We start from the raw sequence: 24865 nt of genomic DNA, 5'->3' as shown, positions 1-24865 counted from the left end.
TCCAATTATGTAATGTTTTGTTGATATTTGATACATTTCTGTGTATAAAATTTTTATATTATTCTGATTTTCTGTGGACAGACCAGATAAATTGAATTGACTATTCAGACATTGTATTTTATCTTTCTTGTCCAGTAGGATACTTGGAGCATTTCCGCTCAGCCATAGAAATGATCATATTCTGACTTATGCTGTCATTTCATATTCTCAGCACCAAAAAACACTGTCCGACAAATTGTCGCATTATTCTACAATGATCTTCATATCATTACTGATGGGTTATAGCTAGGTTAGGTGAAAATAATTTGTTTGAGATATATATGAATAACTTACCTAAAGCACCATGGCAAGTTGTCATGGTGCCTGGAGTCTGTGAGTGCAGTGTTTTGCTGTTAAATGCTGCATATGCCTAGTTTAATTCCTGTGCTGCTGGAGGTAAAAATCCTATAATAAAAGAGAGATCTATCTATCATTCATAGGCAGAGAGCGTTGAGCTGATACTCTCAGCCAATGAAAGGCTGGCAGGACCGACTTTTGGCCTCTGCAGATCGTCAGAAACCAGATGTTACTGACTAGAGAGGAGACCAGGAGACCAGCATTGACCCAGATAAGAGGGCATATAATTTGTAAAATAGCTTGCCCCATTACTTGGAAACATGACCAGGGAACAACTGGCATTATAACCATTACAACAGGCTGTAGTGGTCATGTTGTTTGCAGTAACCCTTGACCGTCACTTTAAAATTTGCAGCAGGCTGGGGCTTGTTGTTTTTTAATTCCCTTTTAATAAAACCAATCAGATCTCATGTGACAGCAGATCAGTATACTTTATATACAGTGTTTGCATGTTGTATTTTAGCTTTCCTAACATGGTTTTTCTAATACAGAGCGTGATGAACAGAATGCATGTGGTCAGCATCCCATATGCCCTAATGAAAGTGAATCCTCTCTCCTGGATACAGAAAGTCAGCACTTACAAAGGTAAGTTACCCAGGTTTCAGAGGCCAACAGGCAGGTAAAATAGATTTTCTCTGTTCAAGTTGGTTGTGTATGTTGTGCACAAGTGTGTGTGTATATAATGATATAAATAATTTATACTGCTGTTCTCTTGTCCTATGACTTTAATTTGGGGTCTTTGTGAAGCTCGTGTGGCTCTGGTGAAATCTCGGGACATGCATTGGTCCCTCCTGGCACAGAGAGACCAACGGGATGTGAGTCTTAATTCTCTGCGAATGCTGATCGTGGCAGATGGAGCAAATCCATGTAAGCAAGCATAGCATCCATAACACACATCTGTCCATAAAAGCCTTTTAAAAGAATATACAGCTGCTATTCCTGTGTGTTTTAGTCTTTAGGATGCCTGACCGTCTGCTTTTCTTTTTTTTTTTTTACAGGGTCCATATCTTCCTGCGATGCCTTTCTCAATGTCTTCCAGTGTCGAGGTCTAAGACCTGAAGTAATCTCTCCTTGTGCCAGCTCATCTGAGGCACTCACTGTTTCTATGCGCAGGTGATTTCCTCTTTTTTTTTTTTTTTCTCTTGCTTTCCCTCATGGCATATCTGCAAAACCTGTTTATACTGGTATTGTTCAACTTATTTATATTTTGCATCCTTTTTTATTATTCCCCACTTCCAATATTGTTTACTTTTCTGGATTTTCAGACCTCCAGATATGGGAGGTGTGCCCCCTGGAAAAGCAGTCCTGTCCATGAATAGCCTGTCCTATGGCGTCATCCGAGCAGACACTGAAGAGAAGCTCTCTGTACTGACTGTTCAGGATGTAGGACAGATTCTCCCTGGAGGTAGGCGAGTTTTGCTATTTGATGGTTTGTTTGTGTTTTTGCTTTGTTTCGTTTTTTTGTCTCCATGCAGCTATAACAACATTTTACATGTTAACATTCTAAATGTATCATGTCATTCTAATTATTATATGCGTGTGCCTTATAGCTAGCATCTGTGTAGTGAAGGCAGAAGGAGCACCACACTTGTGCAAAACAGATGAGATCGGAGAGCTGTGCGTTTCATCCCATTCCACAGGGACTGCATACTATGGTCTTCAAGGCATTACAAAGAATGTGTTTGAGGTATAGTGGGAGATGCATTTACTAAGAACTCTGTTGAGTATTGGTAGGCGAGTCATGTTTTGTACAAATTAATGTAGTTTCACTGTATTTGTGACTGAATAATGGAAGATGATATGAACTTGAGGGAAGTGACTGCTTTCTTAATTTCTGTTATAGACGATTCCACTTACTGCCAATGGAGATCCTGTGTCTAACCAGCATTTCACAAGAACTGGGTTACTTGGATTTGTTGGACCAGTGAGTATATTTTAAGCTTTGATTTATGGCACATTATTTATCATGTGTTTTACAACCATTACCTAGCCAGTGATGCCATGTGCGATTTTCCAACAGGCAACTGCTATTTTATTAAGGGTATATCATAATATACCATAACTTTTGCTTTTTGCAGGAGCGATTGGTGTTCGTTGTTGGGAAAGTAGATGGACAAATGTGTGTTAGTGGACGTAGACACAGTTGCGATGATGTGGTAGCAACTGCCTTAGCAGTGGAACCAATGAAATTTGTTTACAGAGGCAGGTAAGAAATATTTCTAACCAAAGAGTCCCAAATGTTTAGCATTATCATTGTGTGGACCTAAACATGCATTTTGACTTGTCATATTAGGCATTGAGTTGGACCAATATGTCTAGAACTGTCAGTTTGTAACAATGAAATTTACTGTATGATAGAGAAAAGGAGAGGGTAACTAGAAGCCACTCACTTTTTCCATTTTAATTGATATGCTATTAATTAATAATTGTGCTATTAGAAAAGGCATCCTGAAGAGGGAGAGGTGTTTATATTTTACGAATGCCCTACTCTTCCTGGCAGGATAGCAGTATTTTCGGTTAATGTTCTACATGATGAGAGGATCGTACTGGTGGCAGAGCAACGCCCAGACTCCTCTGAAGAAGACAGTTTCCAGTGGATGAGCAGAGTTCTGCAGGTAATTTGCCATAACTTTGTCATGTTGTTGTGAACATCAAGGGCTCTAATGAACTAAAAGCAGATTGTCCACTTATTCATTCTAGTATGTGTCAATTCCAATCATTCATTCCCTTTGGCCATGCATAACTCTTTCCCCTAAATGTGGTTGGTAATACAACAGTGATCCTAACAGAAAATATCACTAATGTCTACATTTTGCATTTCCTTAGGCTATAGACAGCATTCATCAGGTAGGAGTTTACTGCCTGGCACTGGTACCTGCAAACACTCTTCCCAAGGCACCTCTGGGAGGCATCCATATCTCTGAAACTAAGCAGCACTTTTTGGAAGGCTCCCTCCATCCTTGCAATGTTCTAATGTGTCCACACACATGCGTCACCAATCTGCCCAAACCACGCCAGAAACAGCCAGGTAAATGAAAAGGGGAGGCACACACGTCCACTTTCCTCTAAATTTGTGAAATATAATCTTCATGCTATGATAACGCACTAGTTTCTTTTAGTGGTCCGAGGCAATAGTCAGTCTTAGTAGCATCTCATCCCTCCTCTTGTTATCAGTATGTTTATCCCTGTGATACATTTTACTTCATATCGTTATTTTTGAGTGTTTGTTGCAGACAAATGATGTGTCCATACCTAACAGTCAGACAAATAAGGAATGTCACGACGACCGTAAAGTTTCACATAACTCTGAAGGAGATCAATTTGAAAAGCCCACATTATTGGCCTGTTGTGTAATGTCAGCATGAACTTACATCTAAATGTGGAAAATCCCAGTGCTCTTCACAGCAGCAACCTATGGTAGTAGTAATACAATTATGTAAAGAAGCACAAGTAGGTAACAGTATATTAAAAATAGTATCAGAAAATACAACTAAAAGTAATCTAGAGCAAGTAGCAAAAAGCAAGAGAAAAGCCCATATAAAACCTTTAGTGTTTGACATATTTGTATGTAATTGGGGTCTAATGATCAGTAACCTGAATCAAAGGCTCTCAGACAAGCAAATACTGTAGGTACTCTCCCCGTAATGCAAGCAAATACTGTAGGTACTCTCCCCGTAATACTTGAAAATGAAAGAAAAAGGTTATCACTGAACCACGTTTGTGACTGAAAACAAGGATGTACCTTTGTTTGATGAATGGGGTTAAATCCACTGATGGTTTAGGACCTAATTACATAAAAAGCTTAGGAGTGTGCTTAATGTATTTGTCCTTATTCTTACATCATTTTGGCACTATTAAAAGAAGGGCATACCTTCAAAAGGAATTTTTAAAGAAGAACCTTATTATCAAGAATCATTCATTTTCCAGTGCTGCTGCTGTCTTGGTTTAATTTTCCCATGTTTCCTCACAAGTGGCATTTTCCCATGTTTTTCAAAGATGTTGGCCCAGCCTCTATGATTGTTGGTAATCTGGTCGCAGGAAAAAGGATTGCACAGGCTTGTGGGAGAGACGTGTCTCAACTCGAGGACAATGACCAGGCACGAAAGGTGAAAGACAATTTTGTAAGCCATTTGAGTAGTTTATCCACAAAAAAATGTTTTTATAACTTTGTTTCTTTGATCTTCCCAGTTCCTGTATTTAGCAGATGTTTTACAGTGGAGAGCACAAACCACTCCCGAACATCAACTTCTCTTGCTGTTGAATTCTAAGGTAACTGCTAAAGCTAAGTACACTACAGGGTTTCACCCTGTTGGTAAGTGCTGGAACATAAAAATGAGGATGGAATGCAGCCTACTAAAATAAACAAATGGATCGGTAGGAGAAGAGGCATGGAGAGTGGTGTACTGTGGAGGGAAAAATAGATTTTATACACAACCCTGCATTGACACACAAACACACCCCTTTATTCACACACCAATACTCTTGGAGCAGATATTACCTCTGTGAAGACTGTTTGTTTCACATTGCTGTTAAAGGGACACTATATAGTCACCAGAACAGCTACAGCTTATTGCTTTTGTTCTGGTGAGTAGAATCATACCTTCAGGCTTTTTGCTGTAAACACTGTCTTTTCAGAGAAAATGCAGTGTTTACATTACAGCCTAGTGATAACTTCACTGGCCACTCCTCAGATGGCTGTTAGAGATCCTTCCTGGGTCATGGCTGCCTAAAATGTATCCAAACATTCAGTATCTCCCCCCTCTGCATGCAGACATTGAACTTTCCTCATAGAGATTCATTGATTCAATTCATCTCTATGAGGAGATGCTGATTGGCCAGGGCTGTGTTTGAATCATGCCGGCTCTGCCCCTGATCTGCCTCCTTGGCAGTCTCAGACAATCCTATGGGGAAGCACTGTGATTGCATCAGGCTACCACTTCTGATGATGTCAGCAGACTGTTTTTTTTTTTGAGGCAAACAGCATGCAGAGTTACAGCTTCTGGCTTGAATACAGTAAGATTTTGCAATATTTATGGAGGCATGAGGGGCCCAGGGGGGCTAGATGATGGTTTAACACTATAGGATCAGGAATACATGTTTGTGTTTCTGACCCTATAGTGATCCTTTAAGCATTTCTTGTGTTTGTTTTCTATAATACATTGTGCTGTTGTCTACGTCTCCCTTATGTGCAGGGAACGGTGTGCAGTTCTGCATCATGTTTACAACTACATAAGAAAGCAGAACGTGTAGCTGCTGGTTTGATGGAGAAAGCTCGTCTAAATGTTGGGGATCATGTTGCTTTGGTATACCCTCCAGGTTGGTACTATGAATGTAACTGTGTTTTGCAATACTTGAGGTTTCTCAATTTCTGAGAGCGGATTTCTATTGGTCCTGGGGCTTTGCACTGCCCTATTAATATGGGTGTGTTCCCAAACTGTTTCGGTAAGGAGGTTGCCAGTTTTTTTTTTCTAAGCATATGTTTTTATTTTTTCTTCTAGGTATTGACTTGATTGCTACATTTTTTGGCTGCCTTTATGCTGGTTGTATACCCATAACAGTTCGACCGCCTCATCCACAAAACCTTACAACCACCCTGCCCACAGTAAAAATGATTGTTGAAGTAAGTGCTTTGTGAGTCCTGTTTATACACCTTCTGTTTCTCACCAGGTATACTTGTTTTGTATGTAATGTATGCTGGTCTCCTTGTGCACCACGGTCCCTGCATTTACTTGTTAAGCTGCCTTACGTCATCTTGTGCTGAGTCCATGATGTCTGTTGTTTCCATGTGCAGGTCAGTAAGTCATCTTGTATCCTTACCACACAAGCAATAATGCGTCTGCTCAAGTCCAAGGAAGCTGCTGCAGCTGTAGACATCAAAACATGGCCACCTATTCTGGACACTGGTGAGAAGTATAGGATAGACCTGTATTGGGTGGATTAAGGCCACTTAATTATCATAAGTGATGCTATTGAGTGCTTGTACCAGAGTCTATGCCTGAATGCAGTGTTAGCCAAATTATACAGAAAGAGTTAGAAGATATTTGGAAGTAGAAAGTGATTTATAGATATAGATCATAGCCAGGTTTTTAGAGAGTTATATATAAATTACAGGATCATTAAGATCACAAAACACAGTATTGTAAGACTCTGGTATGTGTTGAACACAGGGCTTAAAATATGAAATACTATGCTACAAGCCATACCTTAAGTTACTCACCACTGTAAGCCATAGCATGCTAATCAGAGATGACGTTTTACTCGCCAGGACTAGATTTTTATTTGACAGTGGCTAGTGGTCATTGGAAATTTTGAATAATGGCTAAACAGTTTGTTACTGGATCTATGTGCTTAATGTGTCAGCGTATCAGTCGGCACGTGAAACAGTCTTCCAGAAAACCATTTTGTAGTCTTGTTACTGTCAGTTAACTGGGGCTTGAAACAAAATGTGTTTGTGCAGTTATGAATATTTGTAAAATAACTGTGTGTGTACATCCCTGCAGAGGACATGCCCAAAAAGAAGATCTCACATGTGTTCAGGCCGCCCTCACCAGAGACCCTCGCTTACTTGGATTTCAGTGTATCTACCACTGGGATACTAGCTGGAGTAAAGGTATGATATGGAAAAAGCAACATCAGTTTATTTGACCAGTTTTCCCATTCTAATTGCCCCATTAGCAAAATAATATTTGATAGGTATAAAGTAGTGAAACAATAGTGCAAAAAGTATGAACTGACGCTTCCAAAATATAGAATTTAAAAAAAAAAACAATCTTCAACACTCGTGGACACTTTCCCAATATTCCACAAAGTAAATACAAAAACACAATCTGAATATTAGGAAATAGGTCTTTGAGTGAATCACTTACTAACAAAATACACTCACCACTGCTTAGGGTTCCACCGTAACCATGCAAAAAACAAAGATCTACAAAATCGTGTCATACTGTAAACAATATGGAAAGCACTTAAAGGAACACTGTAGGCACTATAACAACTTCATCTTATTGAAGTGGTTATTGTGCCTTCTGTCCTGTAACCCCCCCCCCAAACTTAAAACCTTTATTTTACTAAATGGAAGCTTCAAGCCACGCCTCTGCGCACTCTGGGTATGAGAGCCAGGAATGTTGCTTCCTGACTCTCACACCGTAACCTCCTTTAAGTTAGCTCTACAGCTCACATTTGGTGGAACACCAAAGGATAGGAACTGATCGTATTGATGCCTGTGGTTTTAAGGTGGCGCGGCACCTCTGAGGCGATAAGCCTGATGTCTTCCTATGAAAGAACAGAAGACTGTTTTGCATTGTTTTGTATTTAATAGATATTGCCACATATACATAATCTCCTTTTCGTGGATATCTCACAGAGCGAACATTAAGACACAAAACAACCTACACCTAGTTTTTCAGATAATTTCACTATACCTATATAGTTAATTTTGCTTTCCTTTGTAGATGTCTCATTCAGCCTGCAGTGCCTTATGTCGTTCCCTTAAGCTGCAGTGTGAGCTATATCCCTCTCGTCAGATTGCCATATGCTTGGATCCATATTGTGGCTTGGGTTTTGCCCTTTGGTGCCTCTGCAGGTAATCTGTTCTATTCCTTAGGCCTTCATAATGATCCCATCACAGGATACCAATGTACCATTCTTTCCACAGTGTGTACTCTGGGCACCAGTCCATTCTAGTTCCACCCCTGGAGTTGGAGACAAATGCATCTCTCTGGTTGAGCGCTGTTAGTCAGTACAAAGTGCGTGTCACTTTCTGCTCTTATTCAGTGATGGAAATGTGCACCCGAGGCCTAGGCACACAAACAGGCACTTTGCGGGTAAGGAACATTCTCTGTTTTGTTTTTTTTCTTATTTCCTTTGTTCCGATGTTGTTGTTTCCCACTTCCTTTTTCATTCACATTTATCTCCCAATGCACCATTGTTGCGCTTCCTTTAATTAACTATTTCCCTTCTGATTTTTTTTTTTTTCCTCACTGCTTATTAGTTTTATAAACTGTCCAGCTATTGATCCTGTTTATTACCTTTTCCTACTCCCTTACCTCACCCATTGATTGTCTGATTCCAGTCACGAGGTGTAAATTTGTCCTGTGTACGCACGTGCATGGTGGTAGCAGAGGAGCGGCCTCGAATCTCGCTCACTCAGTCCTTCTCAAAGTTGTTCAAGGATCTCGGACTATCCACAAGAGCTGTGAGCACCACGTTTGGCTGCCGTGTCAATGTGGCAATCTGTTTACAGGTGAGTATGTAAACTAGCTTTTGCTTGATTTCCCTTTCCCTCAGACCTGTATGAGTGAGTACATGTGAGTACTGTACGGAAATTGTAATTGTTTCCCTTGCATATTCATATCCATTTCTTTCTCTACTTCTGTTTTCTTCCCGCTCTTGCTTTCATCCTGTTTAGTCTCTCACTTCTTTTTGTGGTTCCTCTTTCAGCCCAACAGACTGGGCAAGCTTGCTGATCAGGTATGGTGCCTGCATGTGTGTGCGCTGACATGCTAACCGAAGCGTGCTTTGCTCTAATTACAGCTGGGCAGTGCAGCAGAGGTGTATGTCAGTGCAAGATTGAGAGAATTGGGCTGGTTGTATGGCAGGATTGCAAGTCGGGACTGGGTGTAGTGCAGAGTCAGAAATAAGCTAGCTGTTGTGCACATTCTGTAGGCCAGGAAATGTGAATGGTAGGAGAATGCTGGGCAGAGGAGGGGGGCTTGTAGTGCAGGTCCCCCACACTTGTGCTTGTAAAATTAGTTTGTTCTGCTTATCACCTGCATGGCATTCCCTGCTCATGGTAATGTTTCATCATGTTTACATGTGGCAATAAAAATAACCAATTGTTGTTTCCTCTGTCTCAGGGCACTGCAGGCCCAGACCCAACCACTGTGTATGTAGACATGAGAGCTTTGCGCCATGACAGGTAAATATAGATGACTCCATAACTGCTTTCTTTTTTACTTTTAAAGTTCTTTCTCTAATCGTATGTTTATTATTCAGGGTGCGTCTAGTGGAAAGAGGGTCCCCACACAGTCTTCCTCTAATGGAGTCTGGGAAGGTACCTTTTTTTTATTTATATTTTTTGCTAATTCTTGATATTTATTTATTTGAAATGTATTTTAAAGAAGTGACAATTACTTTTAATGCCAAACATTTTTTGGGGTGGATAGTAGAAAGATTATTTCCTTATTTGCAGATTATCAGCGTCATGTATAAAATATCAGAAGTAATATTTCATTTTATTGTATTTCTGCGTTTGCTCTGGGTATCCGCTTAAAATGGGAGCTATAACGTGTCAAATTTCCACAAGAATTGTTACTCACCATCTCATTTAAATTGGTCAATAAGTTAATATTAGTGCCAACTAATTTACAATCTTTACTTCTTAATAGATTTTGCCTGGTGTGAAAGTCATCATTGCACACACAGAGACCAAAGGACCCCTTGGTGACTCTCATTTGGGGGAGGTATGTGAGCAATTTTACATGATTGTTTCTGTTCATACGATAAGGTTTAGGAATAGTCTTGAACAGCAATAGACAACTTTTAGTACTACAGGGGAAGTGAACTGTTGTTCTTATGATGAACAACCCCAGCAATGTAATCAAAACCACATTCGGTAGTGTTTGTGATGCCATGAGCGCCCTGGTGTGTTGTTGTCCCTGCCCAATGTTTGCAGTCAGTCAGTTTGCATATGGTATGGCAATCTACCTGGAGTCTCCCGGAGGTCATTCACTTCCTCCACTGAGAGACAGCAGCTCCCGCTAAGTTTGTTAGGTCCCTGAGCTAAGCCCTACCATGCAAGGCCAGTTCATTGGCTAATTGCTTCCGGCTTTCATGGAGAAGCTTACTAGCAACTGGCAGACGCCTAGTAAATTGTCAATGCATTGGCAAAAATATGACTGCTAACATTCGGTGAGGGTTGATGGGGCACTCCTGGCACCATAACCACTACAGCATGCTGTATCTGGTTATGATTCTTAAAGTGTCCCAGACAAGTGCTACTTTAAAAAAACAAAAAAAACAATCCGTGAATAGGACAAACACCTCCCTTCCATCAAGCTGACCACCAGGTGGGATTTCTAGTTCACTCTATTTGAGTGATAATTCAAGCAGCAGTTAGAGCAGGCCTGTCCAACCTGTGGACCCCCAGTTGTTGCTGAACTACAACTCCCATGATTCTTTTAATGAAACAGATAGCCAGGGATCATGGGAGTTGTCGTTCAAAAATATCTGAGGGAGCGCAGGTTGGACAGGCCTGGGTTAGAGCATCCATTGTGAAGCATTAGTCGAATACATTCTGTTGTGCGATTGCCACATTAGGTGTGAGCATTTGTAGCAATTGTGGTGGATGTACCAATTTCATACAGACCGGAAGGGAGAGTGTTGTCACTGACACCCTCTTGGAGGTGGAACAGAACAGCTACAAGAAAGGACTTGCCGCTGGAGAAAAGGGTACGTTAGCATGATGAGGTTCTACATTTATGCAGCAGCCTGGCATGTAGAGGGTTAAAGGACACTCCACATATAAGTGAATATCAGTTTTTAACGATGGAGTGTTTCTTTAAAGTTGATCTGCTGCACTGACTGTCTCATCTCTGTTTTTAAGGTTTGGGTTAGTAGCCCACATAATGCTAATGGCTATTATACAGTGTATGGAGAAGAGGCATTACACGCTGATCATTTCAATGCAAGGCTAAGCTTTGGGGATACACAGACCATGTGGGCACGCACAGGGTACCTTGGATTTCTCCGCCGCACTGAGCTTACAGATGCCAGTGGAGGTAAGCAAGCACGGTTATATTACAGCCACCAGATGACTGAAGAAATGTAATCTAGTCTAAGATTTCACGTGATTTGTTAACATGTATACTGTTCCAAAGATTCTCTGATGACTGTATTGTTACTAGTCTCTGTACAGCAATTTGTGGCAAGTACCACATTAACTAATACCATGTTTTTACACAGAGAGGCATGATGCTTTGTACGTGGTAGGATCTTTGGATGAGACGTTGGAGTTACGGGGTATGAGATACCATCCCATTGACATCGAAACATCTGTGATTCGTTCTCACAAAAACATTGCAGAATGGTGAGTGCATAGTTTTTATACATTCACGTCATTCATATAAGCGTGTTTGTTATGACAGCCTGACATTGTAGCTAGTGATCTTCACACCACTGCATCAGATTCCAAAGTAATTTGAACTGATCCTCCAGGCATCTCCCAAATAAATTGTTTACTGTAGTGGCACTACTTTCCCTGATGCAGTGTTGCACCTAGGAACTGTCTAAGGAATATAATTATTTTACATTATAATGCAACTCTAAAGTATAGGAAACCATGAGTTATACATTATCTAGTGTCTGATAACTAAATACATTGCACTTACTGTGGATTACCTGCCTTCCTAGTGCGGTTTTCACATGGACAAACCTGCTGGTGGTGGTTCTAGAGCTCGATGGTCCTGAACAAGAGGCATTGGACTTGGTGGCACTGGTGACTAACGTAGTGTTGGAAGAGCATTACCTGATTGTGGGAGTTGTGGTAATCGTTGATCCAGGTGTCATTCCAATCAACTCACGTGGAGAGAAGCAGCGTATGCATTTGAGAGATGGTTTCCTGGCCGACCAGCTGGATCCTATTTACGTGGCATACAACATGTGAACTGCAAGCATTTGCTTCATGCCTTAACCCCTTATTAACTGGGTGATGTGGGAGTGAAACATAGCTGGGGGATGACACTACTTACTACTTCCATTCCTAGAGGTGCTGTAATGCTGCTGTCTTCCTTTCCAGGCACTGTCTGGCAGGTGAAAAATCTTCCTCCCATTAACCATAGAGCATAAATGCTTGACATCACAGGTCCAGGGAGGATCGTCTTGTATCGTTGCCATAAGTCTCCTAGATCAGAATGTAACTAGTGAAGTTTTACCTCTTCTTGTGACACTGGATGTAGCATTCCTCACACCCCATTCCAACTGCTGCTCTTTCTGTGCATTATGATATGTTCTGCCTCCTGTGTTGTCGCCTTACAGAGCCCAAATTCATGCAATAATGTGAATCTCTGGACCTCCTGAAGCTGAGCACATAGTCTTTTTATATACCACGGGGGAGGGTGGAAGACCTTCCTCCAAGTCAAGTTGGACTTTTTTTTCCAACGTGTGAATGTTCACCAGCCCTGAGCGAGCTGCTGCTTCACTTCTCCTCAGTGAACTGAATGTAATTATGTACAGAGGCCATGTAATTTATTTAATGCATCAAGCTAAAGGACATTCTCATTTGGTTCTAAACAGAGAAAGGACCACCTCAATTTTACCACTGTAGTTTTTATAGAAAACAAAAAAGAAAAAACAGAGAAAATGCATCAAGCACTCTGGAGCCTGACAATGTTACATGTGATATTACAGAAATGGACAAAAAGCACATTAAACATTTTAAAAACTGCTTGTGTTGTGGTTTATCATTCAGCAGATTCTGTGCGTCCAAGTTTAACAAGTTTGAATAAGTTAGATGTTCAATTCAAGTGATAATAAACAGGTCTTGTTTAAAGTAAAGGACACAACAATTAAGATACAGTGCTAACTCGGGGGGCAGCAAACTCTGTAACTTGGGTAAACCTATATTCCAAGATCAATAGTGCAGAATTCAGACAAAACAAAACAGGTTGTGCCCAGTGGTTTATAGTAAACATTAGCATATTGAGGTAAAGATCTGTGTATAGATATAGCTGAGATTCAGCCCAGTCCTACTGGCCTTTGTGTTCAGAGCAGTATATTTCATCTCCTGTTTCTTATAGGAAACAACAATGTAGCATAGTTGCTGCAGGAACTAATGTCATCTCCACATTGGGAATTCCTTGCTTCCAACCTGCCAACAAGATAATAATGTTATTGAAATGATGTCTCTAAAAGTAATGCCAGAGCTAGACTGCCCACCCTTTCAATACTTGCTATACCGGGAGTAAGGCTACAATGTATACTTACTATGTGTGCTGCATCTAGTTCTTCATTGGTGATTTTCCAGCTTAGGGTGACAGACATGTGACGTCTCCATATGGGATTTCTGTGAAACACTGCAGTGCCGCTGATCCTGTCTCCTCTCTTTACATGCAGTGGTTCATCCAGCATGAAAAGCGTGTGCTTCCAGTGTGTAAGCCTGAGTAAGGAATATGCGTATTTGCATTTAGTGAGCATGGTTGCTGCCGGTAGTCACACTCTACCCTGTATGTTGCGATATGCTGTCATGTTGTCTAATTTTCATAACAGAATATCTAAAACACACACACTATGGACTGTGCTACCACATTACTATGTGTAGGCTCTTATTAGAATTCTCAGCATCAATTGCACATGAAAGCATCATATACACATACTGATTAGTATAGACCAACCAATATAGCTATTAACATATTAGGTGGTCTGTATTCATCAGTATGTGTATATGATGCTTTTATGTGCAATGTGCAGCTGATGCTGAGATTTCTTATAAGAGGGTACCCATAGTGTGTATGTCTAGAGTTTATTATTATAGGTTAGAGGTATTTTAGTATGCAGGAGTAGCAGCACCGTTCTACCCCTTTCCCTTTTTTTTTTTTTGTTCTGCCATTCATACACCCTTCATAACAGAATGTGACTGTAACCAGGGCATACAATTTCCACAAGCCATTGGCTAGTAAAGATTTAGACCTGGTAAATACAAATGTACCACTGGTGAATATGCCATGGACTCTTCAGACTTGCAGTGGTGAGCATTTTTTAAGGTCTGGCTAGTAGCATCGAACTTGAAATAAAAATCAGCCCTGCCAGTAATATACAAAACAAAAGGAAGCTGGGGCATAAATGCCACCTTTTGATGCAATAAGCACTGAGTAATGCTGACACAGGAAGCCCTTGTGATGTGGATTTCCGGTGACCTATAATGAAAGGCTTGTTCTTTCCTAGTTTTGTACTACTGCACTCATAATGCAGCACATGCAACTCTGGCAGAGCCCAGTGGTTACAGATATCTATAGTTGGGTGTACTATGGGAGCTCAGGAGTATTACACAGTGGGGCATCTATTCACTGAACTCCAAACAGCAGCTGAATATTGTTTCAGTTGCCATATGGTAGGGATTCAGCGGTTTCATCCAAAACTTTCCAATTGGAAATCCGTTTGTCACAAAATACATATTTGGTTATTTGAGCTGTATTTGTATTCCGTTCCCTAAGCTGTTAGTCTTTTAGTTCTCTCTATACAACAGCAAATTTGGCTACTCATTAAAATCTGAATTGAAAGGGACATTCTAAGCACCAGAACTACTACAGCTTAATGTAGTGGTTTTGGTGAAAAGTGCCTCTTAATTCATGCTCTGATCCTGAAATGGAAAACAAGAACACTGCTATATTTGCTTCCTAGTATGGTCCTGCAATATTTGTAGGACAGACATCTTGCGTCAACACGCTGTGCATTGAAGACACAGTACACTCCCCATTGAGATGCATTGGTTTGTTGCATCTCTAAGAGTAGATGCTGATGGGCACAGAGCAGCGCTTGTCGTACATGTGCAGTAGGCCCCCAATGCTTCTGTAAGCATAGGATAGTATTGGCTGAGATACTCTGTAATGATGATGAACCTTTAGAGGAATGTATCACCCAAATTGAGCCAAATGAAAGTGTATGAATTTGATGTAACAAACTTCGCCAAACATTCATGCCACCGCTTATTTCAGGGCTAGGGCTACTGCTTTTGGAGTTATCTTTGAATAAATAACTGGGTTCCCTCAAAGTGATGTGAAAAACTATGGAAGCATATGTTATTGTGTACCTTTTATACTTACGGGTTGAAAGGTCCAGTATCCAATTCAACCAATCCCTTGTCTTCAATATTGTGGAATTGGACACTGAACCAAAAAGTGAATCCATGAATATTGCCATCCTTTGCTATGTAGAATATGAAGTTGTTGCTCATCCTCTAAAAAAAGACAATGTGCTGATTTCATAGAATTACAAAATAAAAAGTTTATAATGTGGAGAATTTCTCACCTCTAGATCTGAAATCTGTACTGTCTTCATATCTATATTAAATAACATATAGGGTTCAGACAAACACTCCTCTGGCTGCAGCACGTAATCTGGTTTTGGCTTGCAAAGAAATTCTTTCACTGCAAGTGATCTGCAACATATTATTAAACAGTATTAAACTGACCTACCAAGATAGAAATTACCCCCCAACTCTCTTTAAGGGAACACTCCAAGTACGATAACCAGTACAGTCCGTTGTATAGGTTATAGTGACAGGAATGCCCTGGCACCCTTCTAGAGTAAATAGTCAAACTAAAAGAAAAAACAGTTTGACAACTTACCTAGTATCTGCTCAGTTTCCATCGTCGTCTCCCCTGCTGCTGGAAGCTCCTTTTAGGCACTTCTAGTAGCTCCACTGAGCAAAGCACTGCTGTACAGAGCCAGCTCAATTATTGAGTGCATTAGGCGAGCAGCCAATGAGCTTGACCCTGCACCGCTGGGCTTAGCTCAGTGAAAGACAGTCTAGCTGCAGAGGATCCCAGAGGAACTGAGTCTCTGTCACAGAGCTAAGCCTGACCGTGCATGGCCATGCTTATTGGCTGAGAGTGCTCAGTGGAACCACTCAGACAATGAGCTGGCCCTGCATGGCAGGACTTAGCTAAATGGAGCTAACAAACTCGTTGCAGGAGAGGCATCCGCTCACTCTGGGTACAGTTTAACTACTTACTTAGGGAGGACACCAGGGCACTACTGGCACCATAACCACTACAACTGTCTCCTCTTTGTCTTCTCATCCATTCCAATGGTTTTCATAAAGAAGCATTAGGGATGAGAACCACTTGCATGGCAAGAGCTGTACTCCTCCGGTCAAATGATTCTCCCAGCAAAGCATTGAAACTGTTTTCCTATGATAAGCATTCCACATCCTCCTGTATTACGTGATCACGGTGAACATCACAGAACCGAGTATGACTTGATTGTAGGAATAGAAGCACCCTCTAGTGGCTGTCTTTTCAAGGTTTGAAATCCTGCAATGGAAACATTACCAGATCTACAAAATGGCAATGTTTTCCTTTGCAGGACAAAAATGACAAGGCCACTGCACCCAGACCACTTTATTGACAAGAAGTGGTCAGTGTTCCTATAGTGGTTCTTTTAATAAAATTCAATCTTCATTTTCTACTTTTCTTAATGCAAGCCACTGCTCCTGTTTAGGGTTCGTTCTTTGTTATAAAGGCAGTTGCAAGGATCAAAGTGTAAAGAGAATACAGGTGTGTTTTGTTTTTCCGTGCCCTCTAATAAAGATTTAATATCTATTCAACTTACTTCAATGGGCTGAAATCCAGCTGGAACACAGAGTCCCAGAACGTTATTTTGCTGTCATATTCTTTGGCTGCACTACATGGCACCAGGTGAATGGACGCTGTACTAGGCCACATCATCCCATCCTCTTTCAGCCACATATCACGTGCCATGAGAACCGACTCCAACATGAACTCAAACTGCAGAAACACAGGTAATATTAATATGAGGCTGCACAAGGAAATAAGTACATTTTATACTATCAATTGAAAGGGTAGACAAGGTTGGTAAGCCATAAAGACAATTAGTGTTATGTCTATAAGGAGATTTAAAATACATCAACAACTGGAATCATACAAGCAAACATGTCCCCATCCACTCTGATATAAGGACATCCACTTTGGTGGGCAGTTCCACTTCTTCTACTCGCTGTTCTATAACATGCACGACCCTAGAGAATCCATTTTTCTCCACCAGTCTACGTGTTTGCTGAGCAATCTCACTTGCTTCCACTGCAAATACCTGGGAGAACAGATTGCTGGTCAGTCACATGCAAGCCATAAATCAGATACAGTACTAGTAAAACCATTTAGATCAACATGTCTACAGACTTAAAAATAATTTACCATGCTACGTAAAATGGAATAATACTTACTGCTTCTGGCTGTGCCAGCTTCGCACAAAAAAAACTTATTATCCCGGTTCCACAACCCAGGTCAAGGATACACTTGCCCTGCAATGCAGCTCTGTTACTCCTGACAACTTCCTGGTAGGTTTTTGTACGTGGTAGATCGGACAGCATTTCCAAGTGCAGCTTCTACGAGTAAGAAATAAGGCTTAATTTTTTTTTTTTTTGCTTTTTTCTATTGAGACACAAGGTCATTACAATTGCTTACAAGGTCCCTCACTAAACCAGGAATTTGCAAAATTTAGGTGAAAATTAAAAAAAAAAAAATCCAACCCTACCTACAATTTGTTCTTACCTGTTACCTGTTTAATTTCTAACAGTACCGGGTTTTTAAGATTAACCATATCAATGCTTCTTATTGAATTTAGTTTTCAATAGTGTAATCAAGTTTATTATATGCTTCCCAGTGCCCTTGACATTAAGGGGTAACTTGAAAAAAATAAAGATGAGGGAGAGGATCTGGTAAGTAAAACTCCTTAACTACTGCTCTCCCCACGCCAGTGCCACCATACAAGCAGATATGTCACCTTGAGGGTCTTTGCAAAATATACAAAGACCAATATCATTATATTTGTTTAGTCATTCCATTGTCCTGGAATACTGTGCAGAAATGGACAAGAGCAATGGCCATATCTTGTTGTTTTCAGCCCCACTCTGTGATCTCTTTCAAACATTCTTCTTTCTTCCTTGACCTTTCTCATCTCATTCCATCTTCCACCTTGTCCACTTTAATTATGATAGCAATCTTGTGATTTCAACTACACACATTACCTTCCTATTTCCATACCCACCTTTCACAGGAGTGAAAAACGTGCCCTTTCATACCCTACTCTCTATTTTTACCCCTAACACTTTTCCTGACTCTTTCAGCCTTCCCCGTTAGTAAACTTTACAAATACCCTACATGGGCTTACCAGAGTCTCATAACTTCCATAATATTCATCATCTTGCCATGGGTCATCCAATTCATCACTTTCACATAAATGATTTGAAGGCACATAACCATAGCTACCATTGTGCTCCACCCACCACCAATCTTGTGTGGCTACGGTAATAAGGTGCACTTTGTCCCCAGAAGAAAGGCTGAGCTTTAAGGGAAAATAAAGAAATAAGGATGTTACAAGGTACATAAATTGCAAAAATAGTAACCGCACTCAATTCACTTAAGACATGGTGCTTAGCTGAACCTAGGGCCAGCACAAACCCAGAAGATTAATACCAGTATTAGAAAAAGGGTCCAGGCACATGTGGAAGACTGCAACGTTTTGAACTCCCAATAGGGTCTTTGTTTTTTGCGGTTTGATAATTATATTCTTTATTTGAAAAGATCGTTCTTTTCATTTTTTTTCTTTTACATGGTAAGTAATACAGAGCAGAACATAAAGCTGTACATTATATATGCATAAATTATTATGCTAGATGGACAGAGACAATATACAGATACATTTAGTGTGGACAACCAGTAGCCTTACAGAGCGTTGATGTTGTACTTATGAGAATCTTTTTTTTCCCTTCTTTCCCCTTTCCATTCTTTTTCTCTCCCTTTCCCCTGGCTTGCTCTTTCTTTCTTTCCCCTTAAAAGAAATATGCCAATAGATACATGAATTCAAATTTAAAGTATTAGGCTCAACTATATCTAGGTCCCTAACCAGGGAGTCCATCTTTGTTCCATAGCTGAGCCTCCTCGTGCCTGAGAGGAAATACCCCTTCCCATATTATATTGGTATTTAAAGGGACACTCCAGGCACCCAGACCACTTCTGCCCATTGGAGTGGTCTGGGTACCAACTCCCACTACTTCTAACCCTGCAAGTGCAATTATTGCAGTTTTCTATAAACTGCAATAATTACCTTGCAGGGTTAACACCATCTCTAGTGGCTGTCTACTAGACAGCCACTAGAGGGAACTTCCTGGATTCTAGAAACGATTTCCTTTGCTAGAGCGTCCTCACGCTGTGTGAGGACCTCCAGCGTCGCTCATTTCCCCATAGGAAAGCATTGATGCATGCGCATTAGGTCTCCCGGCCGGTGGGCGGGATCAGTCTCGCCCACCGGCTGACGGAAACAGTAGGAGGAGCGGCGCGGAGGAGGAGACAGCGACGAGGGACATCGTTGCTGCCTCAGGTAAGTGACTGAAGGGGTTTTCACCCCTTCAGTAACCGGGGATGGTGGGGGGGAGAGAGAGGGACCCTCCAGTGCCAGGAAAACGGATTGTTTTCCTGGCACTGGAGATTCCCTTTAAGTTGAAGTAGGATCTGAGACCATTTAGGGACCTTTTGCTGCAGTCAAAATCTTGATAGCATTAGTTTTATGGCCATTATGAGTTGTATTATAAGATATATTTTAGGTGAGGAATATCTAGATAAATTGAAATAAAAAAAAAAAAGAGCGGTCTACAATTAATTTTTCTTTTTCACACCCTTCAAGTTAAAAATCCTGGGATGTAAAAGTTCCCCTTTAAAGGGTTACTTCAAGTACCTCAAGTGCCATTATCACTTCAGTGTTTTGAAGCAGTCATGGTGCAAGGACCCTGTGTTTGGAGTGTTTCAGTATTAAATGTTGCACATACTGAGAAATATATTTTTGCTGCCTGAGGTGTAGCTTGCCCTGAGCATCAGGCGATGAAAGGTACTGGCTAATGTCAATTCTGTGAGTATTCCTTGCATGTAATGCTGTCAGCCAATGAAGTCCTGTATCTGGCTTGTACAGCACTGCAGAAGACGGATGAGCTCATACTGGCACTGATGGAGGCTCTGCACCCCACCAGGACACATGTAAGAAGCAGTTGCGCTCCCCCACCCCCCACGGAATGGCGGCTCTGTACCCCTGGCATCATAACCACTACAGCGGTCAGAAGTGGTTGAGATCTCGGAGTAATCATATAAAGGAACACTCAGGGCATCAAAAGAACTTTATCTCAATGAAGCGGTTACGGTGCCTGGATTTCCTGGGCACTCTTACCTTCAGTGATTAAACCATTTACAACCATTCGCTCTGTTCCTCTTCTTCCAGCCAAGTCTTTGGCTTCAATGAGGAAGCCGGGTACATGAGCTAATGCTCTCAGCCTGTTACAGGCTTCCTATTGGTGCTCTGAGCCTGTCATCAGCGCCCAATCTATGGCTTCTTCATTGAGGTCAATAACTTGGGCCTCTATTTATTAAGCTTTCCAAATTATTAAATATGGTTGGAAAAACGTTCCAAATTATGTATCTACAAAAGTCACCATTAAAATCTGTGGGAATTTTTGTAGATAGCGTTTGGAAAGTTTTTTCCTACAGTATCTATTGAAAAGCGTAGGAAATCGATCAGGCCTTGATCAGAAAAAGAGAGGCAGATCAGATGAGTGGCATGTATACAGCTTTGTGGTTAAACAGTATGTTCAATTTCTTAAGGTAGGGCAGTGTCCAGAACGTTCGGGCACCATAACTTCATTTATGTTTTTATGGTGCCCAGACGGTTCCTATCGGTTAAAAGGTTAGAAGAATAATACACCAAGATGCTGTAATACATGCACTCTTTAATCTCTAGTAATAAATCACAACAGGTTTTTTTTATTGCAATGCATTTAGTAGAACAAAACTAATTACTTGGGGCTGTGAATTTATGCTTAGTTTTCTTATATATGTTGTCAGTCAAAAATTCCCAGCAGCATACCTGATTTTCATCTGTAGCAACAAAATCACACATCATAACAAACTCTTCTGATTTCACGTCGGAGCCATCCTCCATATCTTTCTCTATATGGCTTTCCAGATAGCAGGCTCCCAGAGAAGACTCAGAATACTGGCCAGCTGTCAGCTCAACACAATCTAAGTCTACTGCAGGGCTTCCACACTTATGTTTTTTTTGGTCAGCACTCATTCCACAAGGCTCTGACTCCTTTGCTCTGCTCCCAGCTGGCCCTGTACATGTATCCCTTGTTCTACAACAAACTACTTCTGTGTGTGCCATTCTTGTTCCGCAATTACCTGGTTCTGTGACATCCTCCCTTTTACTGCATTCTACAGCTTCAGTGCCAGCACTGCATGTATTGCAATTCACTGCTTCTGTGTCAGTTCCACCTTTATTGCAATCCACTGCTTCTGTGTCAGTCTCACCTTTATTGCAATCCACTGCTTCTGTGTCAGTCTCACCTTTATTGCAATCCACTGCTTCTGTGTCAGTCTCACCTTTATTGCAATCCACTGCTTCTGTGTCAATTTCCACTTTACTGCAAACCACTTTCTCTGTGCCAATCTCTATTTTACTGCAATCTAATACCACTGTAGTAGTCTCCCTTTTATTGCAATCCACTCCCTCTGCGCCAGTCTCACTTTTACTATAATGTACTGTTTGTGTGACAGTCCTTTCACTTATTCTACAACTAGTCAAGTCTGTGCCTATCCCTCTATTGCTAAAATCAACTGCCCCTGTGCCTGTCTGCACAAACACAGAGACTGGCACAGAAGAAGTAGAATGTGTAACAAGGGAATCTGCAGTCTCTGAAACAATCTCACTTGCTCTACACATAACTACCTCTATGGCTGGCTGCCTTCTTACACAATCAACTGATTTTATGAAAGCAACTTGGTCTGTGACACTCTCCCTTGCTCTGACCACATCAAACTCTGTATCACTCTCCCTCGCTCTGCACACAACTAGTTCTGTGCTTGCATCCCTTGCTCTGCGCACTTTTTGCTCTTTGGCAACCTCCCTTGCTCTGCAAACATCTGGCTCCATGTCCATCTGCCTTGCTCTGCACACATCTGGTTCCATACCCATTTGCACTGCACTATATACATCTTGCTCCATGTATGTATCTCTTGTATTGCACACATTTCGCTCTGTTCCTGTATCCCTTACTCTGCACACATTTGGCTCTGTGCCCATCTCCCGTGTTCCACACACATCTGGTAGCATACTCGTCTCCTGTGTCCTGCACACATCTGGTCCAGCATCTGCCCCCCTTGCTCTGTACACATCTGGTTCCATACCTCCATCCCTTTCTCTGTACATATCTGGCTCCATACCTGTCTCCCTTTCGATGTGCTGATCTGGATCTGCATTAATCTGCCTTGGTCTATACACATATGGCTCCATTCCTGTCTCCCTTGGTGTGTGCATATCTGACTCTGCATTAATATTCCTTGCTCTGTGCACATCTGGCTTCATTCCTATCTCCCTTGGTGTGTGCATAGCTGACTCTGCATTAATCTTCCTTGCTCTGAACACATGTGGCTCTGCATTAATTCCCCTTGCTCGGAACACAGCTGGTTCTGCATCGGTCTCCCTAGCTCTGCACAGATCTGGCTCAACATTTAACTCCCCTGCTCTGCATAGTGCAGACTCTGTGCCTGTCCCCCCTGCTCTGCATAGTGCAGACTCTGTGCCTGTCCCCCCTGCTCTGCATAGTGCAGACTCTGTGCCTGTCCCCCCTGCTCTGCATAGTGCAGACTCTGTGCCTGTCCCCCCTGCTCTGCATAGTGCAGACTCTGTGCCTGTCCCCCCTGCTCTGCAAAGTGCAGACTCTGTGCCTGCCCCCCCTGCTCTGCAAAGTGCAGACTCTGTGCCTGTCCCCCCTGCTCTGCAAAGTGCAGACTCTGTGCCTGTCCCCCCTGCTCTGCAAAGTGCAGACTCTGTGCCTGTCCCCCCTGCTCTGCAAAGTGCAGACTCTGTGCCTGTCCCCCCTGCTCTGCAAAGTGCAGACTCTGTGCCTGTCCCCCCTGCTCTGCAAAGTGCAGACTCTGTGCCTGTCCCCCCTGCTCTGCATAGTGCAGACTCTGTGCCTGTCCCCCCTGCTCTGCAAAGTGCAGACTCTGTGCCTGTCCCCCCTGCTCTGCAAAGTGCAGACTCTGTGCCTGTCCCCCCTGCTCTGCAAAGTGCAGACTCTGTGCCTGTCCCCCCTGCTCTGCATAGTGCAGACCCTGTGCCTGTCTCCCCTGCTCTGCATAGTGCAGACCATGTGCCTGTCTCCCCTGCTCTGCATAGTGCAGACCATGTGCCTGTCTCCCCTGCTCTGCACACATCTGGCTCTGTGTCACATCCCCTTGTCTTACAAACACATGGTACTGCACCTGTCTCTATAGCTCTGCAATCATCTAGCTCCCCTCTGCCCATATCTCCTCTTGCTCTGCCCCCAGCTGGACTCCCTCTGCCCATATCTCCTCTTGCTCTGCCCCCAGCTGCACTCCCTCTGCCCATATCACCTCTTGCTCTGCCCCCAGCTGCACTCCCTCTGCCCATATCACCTCTTGCTCTGCCCCCAGCTGGACTCCCTCTGCCCATATCTCCTCTTGCTCTGCCCCCAGCTGGACTCCCTCTGCCCATGTTCCTCGCTCTGCACCCATCCAGCTCCCCATCGGACTGCTCAGATCTGGCTTCCCCTGACTCCATACCCACTAACCCACTACTCACAGCCAGCTTCCGCTTTCCCAGTAATCTGCTTGGAGGATGACAGCTTCCCACTGCCCTCTATTGGCCCCTTGTAACTCTGCTCCACTCACTGGAACTAATATAAGGAGTGTATAGTATTCACAGGAAATATTACAGGGAATGCAATACGGTTCGTAACTACAACTCCCATTACTCCTGTCCACATTGCGGGTAGATTACAGGCAAAAAAAAGTAGAACTGCAGGCCAAATACAGAGATGAGTCCGTCGATCAAATCCTCCCCCCGGGGAAACCGGAGCAAGGAAGAAAGGTTCCGCACGAGGCAACCAACCATTGTCATTATAAATAGCCTATCCATTAGTCTCTAGGTACTGTTGATATCGGAGATGCCCAATCTCAGCACATTTATTACAAGCTGCAAAGCATTCTGCAAGTTTAGGAGACATGAAGTTGAACAAAGTTGAAGTTTGGTTTATTCAATAAAATTCTTAATAATAAGTTATATACATTTTTATTTTCTTATTTTAGCTTATTTTATTAGGAGGAACTGCCCAATGTCGTATTAAACCTTTTAACCCCTTAAGGACACATGACATGTGTGACATGTCATGATTCCCTTTTATTCTAGAAGTTTGGTCCTTAAGGGGTTAAGGACGGAATCCAAGTTCAGAATCAAAACAAAACGTTGTGTGTTATTTATTTGTGCCATAATAGTTTAAGGGTTTATCCTTAAAGGGACACTCTGGATCGGTCCCCTAAAGCACTTTAGCTTGCTGAAAACCTTTATGTGTGAAGAGTGTGTCCTCTTCTTTTTTTTTTTTTTTTCTCATTTTGCAAAAAGTGCAGATTTCAATAGAAATTGACATGTTTATAAATAAACCTGGTTACACCCACTTGACTCTCAAGCAGACAACCAGTCCTGTTACTTCCTGCTTGTTTTTAGCTCAGTGGAGCTAAACCCAAGATACAGCAATTGCTCAGAGTACCTGTTTGTAAACATTTATTGGCAAGACTGTGGTTGGACAGCCATTGAAAGTCTGGGTGTGGTTAACAGGATAGGCCTTGCAAAGGCAGCAGGCAAGAGAAAGGACTTTCTTTTTGGTAAATCT

At 42.0% G+C, this 24865-nt stretch overlaps 2 protein-coding genes across 7 annotated transcripts in view; one reads left to right on the top strand and one right to left on the bottom strand.

The window, feature by feature from the left end:
• The window catches only part of DIP2A (disco interacting protein 2 homolog A), a 68297-nt gene extending 55459 nt beyond the window's left edge, over positions 1 to 12838 (top strand). For 2 of the 4 annotated variants that reach the window (XM_063430050.1, XM_063430048.1), the window contains 25 exons: positions 888 to 981; positions 1144 to 1263; positions 1395 to 1509; positions 1662 to 1801; positions 1947 to 2083; positions 2240 to 2320; positions 2475 to 2602; positions 2897 to 3011; positions 3223 to 3424; positions 4393 to 4502; positions 4585 to 4665; positions 5589 to 5712; positions 5895 to 6016; positions 6188 to 6299; positions 6897 to 7006; positions 7848 to 7978; positions 8051 to 8219; positions 8468 to 8638; positions 8836 to 8865; positions 9252 to 9313; positions 9391 to 9448; positions 9783 to 9857; positions 11000 to 11174; positions 11359 to 11482; positions 11806 to 12838. In XM_063430050.1, coding sequence (XP_063286120.1) covers positions 888 to 981; positions 1144 to 1263; positions 1395 to 1509; positions 1662 to 1801; positions 1947 to 2083; positions 2240 to 2320; positions 2475 to 2602; positions 2897 to 3011; positions 3223 to 3424; positions 4393 to 4502; positions 4585 to 4665; positions 5589 to 5712; positions 5895 to 6016; positions 6188 to 6299; positions 6897 to 7006; positions 7848 to 7978; positions 8051 to 8219; positions 8468 to 8638; positions 8836 to 8865; positions 9252 to 9313; positions 9391 to 9448; positions 9783 to 9857; positions 11000 to 11174; positions 11359 to 11482; positions 11806 to 12058 — 3039 coding nt within the window. In that variant the 3' untranslated portion in view covers positions 12059 to 12838. Of the gene's footprint in view, positions 1 to 887; positions 982 to 1143; positions 1264 to 1394; positions 1510 to 1661; positions 1802 to 1946; positions 2084 to 2239; positions 2321 to 2474; positions 2607 to 2896; positions 3012 to 3222; positions 3425 to 4392; positions 4503 to 4584; positions 4666 to 5588; positions 5713 to 5894; positions 6017 to 6187; positions 6300 to 6896; positions 7007 to 7847; positions 7979 to 8050; positions 8220 to 8467; positions 8639 to 8835; positions 8866 to 9251; positions 9314 to 9390; positions 9449 to 9782; positions 9858 to 10999; positions 11175 to 11358; positions 11483 to 11805 lie in introns of those variants that run through there. The other 2 variants (XM_063430049.1, XM_063430051.1) reach the window with 2 other exon arrangements.
• Positions 12839 to 12895: 57 nt separating this feature from the next.
• Positions 12896 to 23992, bottom strand: PRMT2 (protein arginine methyltransferase 2). 3 transcript variants are annotated; one of them, XM_063430052.1, is made up of 10 exons: positions 23613 to 23992; positions 21040 to 23525; positions 18301 to 18474; positions 17354 to 17515; positions 17056 to 17220; positions 16723 to 16898; positions 15418 to 15547; positions 15213 to 15346; positions 13378 to 13549; positions 12896 to 13261 (listed from the first exon to the last, which is right to left on the bottom strand). In XM_063430052.1, the coding sequence occupies exons 1-10, from the start codon at positions 23755 to 23757 to the stop codon at positions 13229 to 13231; spliced, it is 3777 nt and encodes a 1258-aa protein (XP_063286122.1). In that variant the 5' UTR covers positions 23758 to 23992; the 3' UTR covers positions 12896 to 13228. The 3 variants fall into 3 exon arrangements, with proteins under 3 accessions (XP_063286122.1, XP_063286123.1, XP_063286125.1); XM_063430053.1 differs by lacking the exon at positions 23613 to 23992 and having other exon boundaries at positions 21040 to 23559; XM_063430055.1 differs by lacking the exons at positions 12896 to 13261; positions 13378 to 13549; positions 15418 to 15547 and having other exon boundaries at positions 15261 to 15346.
• Between the last annotated feature and the right edge of the window lie 873 nt (positions 23993 to 24865).

Source organism: Pelobates fuscus, chromosome 8 (genome assembly GCF_036172605.1).
Source record: "Pelobates fuscus isolate aPelFus1 chromosome 8, aPelFus1.pri, whole genome shotgun sequence".
NCBI lineage: Eukaryota > Metazoa > Chordata > Amphibia > Anura > Pelobatidae > Pelobates > Pelobates fuscus.
This window is presented reverse-complemented; position numbering and strand designations above follow the sequence as displayed.